The sequence below is a fragment of the Barbatula barbatula genome, assembly GCF_947034865.1.
Source record: "Barbatula barbatula genome assembly, chromosome: 7".
Lineage (NCBI taxonomy): Eukaryota > Metazoa > Chordata > Actinopteri > Cypriniformes > Nemacheilidae > Barbatula > Barbatula barbatula.
Genome location: NC_136770.1, coordinates 1,765,204 through 1,770,823, shown reverse-complemented (window position 1 = coordinate 1,770,823; position 5,620 = coordinate 1,765,204). Strand labels below are relative to the sequence as shown.

Genomic DNA, 5,620 nt, shown 5'->3' with positions numbered 1-5,620 from the left:
AAAGAGTCCATATGGGAAGATGAGGGATTACTGGTGGGGCTTCATGTAAAGGAAGGTTATGGAAAGCAGGGACGAACAGATTGCAGAACAGCCTGAAGACATGATCATGTTCTTTCTGTGTGTGTGTTTGTGCTTGAAGTTGGATGCTTACATACTTGTAGCTTTAGATGATAACGCACACAGCGAGAAAGTAAGAACAGTTCATGCACATTAAGAATAACAATGTCATTTTGTTCATTTTCAGGATTCCACACTCCTTTACCCATCGATCCTTGTTTCACACGGCGTTCGGTCCTGTACCTCGCGAGATTGTTCCACACAAACAGACTCGCAGCTTTCTGCATTGTGATTGGATAGACGAAGCACAACATTGAATCATGGGGAACATTTTTGGCAATCTGCTGAAGAGTCTGATAGGGAAGAAGGAGATGAGGATTCTGATGGTTGGATTAGATGCTGCTGGTAAAACCACAATCCTGTACAAACTGAAGCTGGGAGAGATTGTAACCACCATCCCAACCATTGGTAAAATCTTTCTCCTGAAATGATTGTTTTGTTGGCATCTTCACACTCTGTACATCTCTAGACAGAATGTGTGTCTGAGAGTCAGTTTCTATGGTGAGAGGATCGACTGCAATGTGTTGATGCAGATCTAGTTTAAAACACTGAATAATAGTGAATTTTCACCTTTTAGAAAGATTGAACGACAATTCAATTGTCTTCTTCACCAAAGTTTTCCTAATAATAAAAACTTCCCCATCATAGAATTGTCTAGTAAAAATGACGTGTAGTTGACACACATTAAGATCTACTCTATGCTACTTTGGGTTCTATTTTGGCCGATCAGATTTAGATCCATGCCAAACAGTCACTTGATCACATTATGACATCATACATGCACCCAAAATATAATAAAAATGTTTTCTCAGTCAAAAAACAATACAAGCGTGTTTGTGAGTCAACATGTGATTTTTGTGTTTGTTCCAGGGTTTAATGTGGAGACGGTAGAGTATAAGAACATCAGCTTCACTGTGTGGGATGTGGGTGGTCAAGATAAGATCAGACCGCTTTGGAGACACTACTTTCAAAATACACAGGGTGAGATACACGGGCAAACACAAGATTTACGTGTGAATAATTGTATCTTTGACTTGATGTGAACGTGTTTCGGCTCTCTAGGGCTCATTTTCGTGGTGGACAGTAATGATCGTGAGAGGGTCAATGAAGCTCGGGAGGAGCTAATGAGGATGCTCGCTGAGGACGAACTGCGCGATGCCGTTCTTCTCGTTTTTGCTAACAAACAGGTACAACACCTTTTGTGCCGTTTTAAACGTAGATACGGGTGTACTTGAACTTGCGACAGCTTTTCTGGCATCCCTTTACCACCCGACTCCTTTCACGATTTCATTTAAATTGTTTAATTTCATTCAAATGTATTTCCAATCCAGTCGTCTGCGGTTAGCTCAAAGCTCGAGTCGGGTTACAGGATTAAGCTCCTTCTAACACAAAAAGACACTATAGTTTACTATGAATATGTTTTAATAATATAAATTAGTATTCATTATTTATTTGTTCTTTTCTGCTAAGCCAAATTTTATTTACTATTATTATAACTTCTTTGTTTTATTGACATTCACAGCTGAAGTATACCAATTTTAGCATTAGCACAGTGCTCTGTAAAGAAGCATTTTACAGTTTTTCTCCATTGGTTTGGCTCATTTTTTGAAACAGAAATTACATTCTCAAAATTCTAAGATAATTTGGCAAAACAGTCTTACAGTTCAGCACAACACTATAGCTCACTTGCAAAAGCTAACATCTCTCCCAAAACTTTTCACTCATGCTTCAAAACTAAATTCCTTTCCCATATAAACAGTCAGTGCCACGAAAATGACAAAGATCCTTCTCAATTGCTTTGGCTCATTTCTTGAAACAGACCGGACGTTCTCAACACTCTTAATGCTTTTGCCAAAATAGTGTGGATGGTTCAGCACAATACCATGGTTTACCTGCAAAAGCTCATATCTCTCCCAAAACAGTTCACTCATGTGTCAAAACTAAATTTCTTTCTCATTTAAACAGTCAGTGCCCCCAAAATGCTTCGTCCCTTTGGCATTGTGTAAGCACTGCAAGTCAGAATGTTTAGATGTTTTGTCACTATGGCAGAGGACCATTGAAACATCCCTCATGTCCACCTTTCAGTCTTAGCCCCGTTCTTCATTGACAATGGTTACTGTACTCATATTGTAGGTGAGGCCCTCCAAGACCTCTCTCATTTTCAGGGATCAAATCAAAAAATGAAGACGGTCCAAGAAAAGAAGGAGCTTCTGTGTATTGTATGGGCCAGGACTGGGGATGTGAGTGGCCACACCATTCTCAGATATGGCAGCACACATAGTTGTATTGCCCCACTCGCTAGCCTGGGACATCCACCGTGGCCCGGTGGCCAATAATATTACGGCCACATCTTCGCCCTTGGCACTGAGATTCGAACCGGCAACCTTCTGATCACAAGCCCAACGCTCTGACCACCAGTCTGACCTTCGAATCTAAAATAACTACTTGTAAGTCGATTTGGATAAAAGCGTCAGCCAAGTGAGTAAATGTAATTATTCTCTACAATAGCGTAAAAAAAGAAAACATCAAATCAGTCATACACTACAGTTACAGACAATTACATAGGAATGTTCTATGTTCTCCACTAGATCAATTTACTACTGGCCACTACTCCTGTGGTTCCAAACCTGGGGTACATGTACCCCTATGAAGAGGTACTACAGGGGGTATTTGACAGAAAGGGGAGGGGGGAAATCATCAATGACTAAGCTTACTGAAATGTAAATCAAATATTTTCATACCTGGATACACAAATCACGTAATACTGAAGCGAAAAAAGTTTGGGAACCACTGCTTTGGATCACCAATAACTGACTTACATGTACATACTGGTACAGCAGCTCTTTCACTCTATCAGAGTTCCTCTCAAATGGTACCCTGTAAATTTGCTTCATTGTCATCTGATGCGTCTTCAATATACGGTCTATTGTGGAGATGCTTATAAAGTTGACATTTTGGAATATGGCATTGTCTTGTAGGATTGTAGTGTCTCATTGTGATGGCATTATTTGCCATCACCATGTTACAGATCTCTTGTTCATTGAGAAGTTTTTCTCTGCCACCTGTGCAAGGTTGTCGTGGAAAACTGTGTTTTTCCAATGTTTTTCTTGTCATTTTTAGTATCATAACATACCATTGAGGTAAGATATTACTGTAGGCCTATCACACACAAACACACACACAAACACACACACACACACACACACACACACTGTAGAGAGCGAGGCACATTAGGCTGAACTCGGCGACTAAGGCCATGGTTGATGACATGGTCTATAATTGTGGCCCGAATTTCATCTGGGACAGCATGGTTTCTTCGTGCTCCTCTGCCTCTTCCCCCTATTCCACCACCGCGCACCCTTACTACTCCTCTTCCTCCTCTTCTTCCTCCTCCTCTTCCTCAAGCAGGCAGTTGCCCTTGTTTATTTACTTGGCCAGGTGCCTCCATGGTCAGAAATTGTTTTGGTTCTGCATGTCAAGCTCTTTATATACATGTTTGGCAGCATTCACAGTCATGGACAGCACCTGTCAGGTAACTAAACATACTGTTTAATTGGTCTTCTGAGATGTGTGAATCTCCTCCTTCGTTAGTCAAGTTCTAGTTTCACCTGACTGTCAATTGCTGTAATAAATTTATAAAATGTTCCAAGGGATTCATATATGCTATTCATGGTATTACGTTTTTGACTAATTTTGACAATTGAACAGACTATTTTGCATATGATGACTTATACAATGAAATGACGCTGAAACGTTTTGGAGCGAACAACCATTAGACTGAGAATCGACAATCAGTTTAGATCAACAAGATCAATTCACTTGGAAATTGTGCTAAATGTAGGCTACCTGTACTTAATCATTTGCAAAGATGTAGCGAGACATTGACACATGTATTTAGACATTTGCAATTTGATCAAATGAATGAGAAATTCCATTCTGTTGTAAACAATTGCCAAGTTGTTTGGAGGTTTGTCCATGTTGTTTTGAGAATGTAATTTCTGTTTCAAGAAATGAGCCAAACCAATGGAGAAAAACTGTAAGTCAGGCAACCTAAAAGTATGAATCATGAATTAATCTCAAGGCCCTGCTTTTATTCAAGTCAAAAATATGATAGTCATCTTAGACAACAACAACACATTTAGAATAAAACAACACATTAGCAAATGCCTAAAATTGCTCAAAACCGTCACTGCTCTATTTAAAGGTCTTTTTAAGAAGCAAATATTTAATTTCACAAGCCAATGAACGTAACATAACCTCTTTATCTTTTCATCCATCTTGTCTAGGATCTGCCAAACGCTATGAACGCTGCTGAGATCACAGATAAACTCGGCCTTCACTCGCTCCGTCACCGCAACTGGTATATACAAGCGACCTGTGCGACCAGCGGCGATGGGCTCTACGAAGGCCTCGACTGGCTCGCCAATCAGCTAAAGAATAAGAAGTGAGAGGGCGTGATTTTCTTCATGCGGCCAACTCTTACACTTTTGGGAAAGGGGTGGGACTAATTTGGCTTTTGGATTGGTTGTGTTTGTTTTTCTTTCTTTGTTTATTTTTGTTTATTTTGTGTTGCAAACATGTGGTTTATGGAGCCTTCTTCGCTCTCTGTAATGCACACATCACACACAGACACAAGCGGGTCGACATGTGTTTCATTTCCCCTGTTGACTTTTCCATCCACACCGCACCGGTAGGTCTGTCAGTCAACGTTTGGTAAATGTTATCTCAATATTCCCACTCACACCCACTCTTTCTGTGTTCACGATGAGCGAACAGTGTTCTTTTTCGACTGCCATGAACCAAATAATTTGTTTTGGAGCGAGCATGCTCATGTATTATGTAATATGCTCAATAGTTCCTCGTATTGTTTTGTGTAGATGCCGTTATGATGTGGTTTGCCTCCTCATGGACACGCAGTATTGCACAATCTTTGGATGCGGCCTGTGATAGCGTTGTGTAGTGCATGGCTCCTCGCGCTCAGTGTTGTGATGCTTGGCATTGTGGTGCAGTAGAAACTAGAAATGCATGTGTGTGTTTAGTCTCACAGAGATGGTCGGTGTTGCATGCTGCTATGTGGCTGTGCTGTGGTGGAACGGACGCTACGATCGGACACCGTAGAACAAACGTAGTCTTGAGCTTGTCGTGCATCTGTTATTCAATTCGTTTCCTAAATTTGTCAGTCAGACGTTGTGTTGTTGGCTAGTTTGTTGTGAATACACCTAATCGTGGCATTTCAGTGAATCTGTAAATTATGCTTGTCTCCAATCTTTGTTTTATAATTGGCTAGGTGTTGCATGAGTGAAACAGTTCTGTTGGTAAAAAATCGCATCAACATTGTCTGCATGGCATGCATGCTGTGCTAGTAGTCTCAGGTAGGTAGGTAGGTAGGTAGGTAGGTAGGTAGGTAGGTAGGTAGGTAGGTAGGTAGGTAGGTAGGTAGGTAGGTAGGTAGGTAGGTAGGTAGGTAGGTAGGTAGGTAGGTAGGTAGGGGTAGGTAGGTAGG

At 40.9% G+C, this 5,620-nt stretch overlaps 1 protein-coding gene across 2 annotated transcripts; it reads left to right on the top strand.

Annotated features, from left to right (window-relative positions):
• Positions 1-328: 328 nt before the first annotated feature.
• arf3b (ADP-ribosylation factor 3b) lies at positions 329-4,565 on the top strand (the record flags this gene model as incomplete). 2 transcript variants are annotated; one of them, XM_079460982.1, is made up of 4 exons in its annotated part: positions 329-525; positions 988-1,098; positions 1,180-1,304; positions 4,404-4,565. In XM_079460982.1, the coding sequence occupies exons 1-4, from the start codon at positions 378-380 to the stop codon at positions 4,563-4,565; spliced, it is 546 nt and encodes a 181-aa protein (XP_079317108.1). In that variant the 5' UTR covers positions 329-377. The 2 variants fall into 2 exon arrangements, with proteins under 2 accessions (XP_079317108.1, XP_079317109.1); XM_079460983.1 differs by lacking the exon at positions 988-1,098.
• Positions 4,566-5,620: the final 1,055 nt, after the last annotated feature.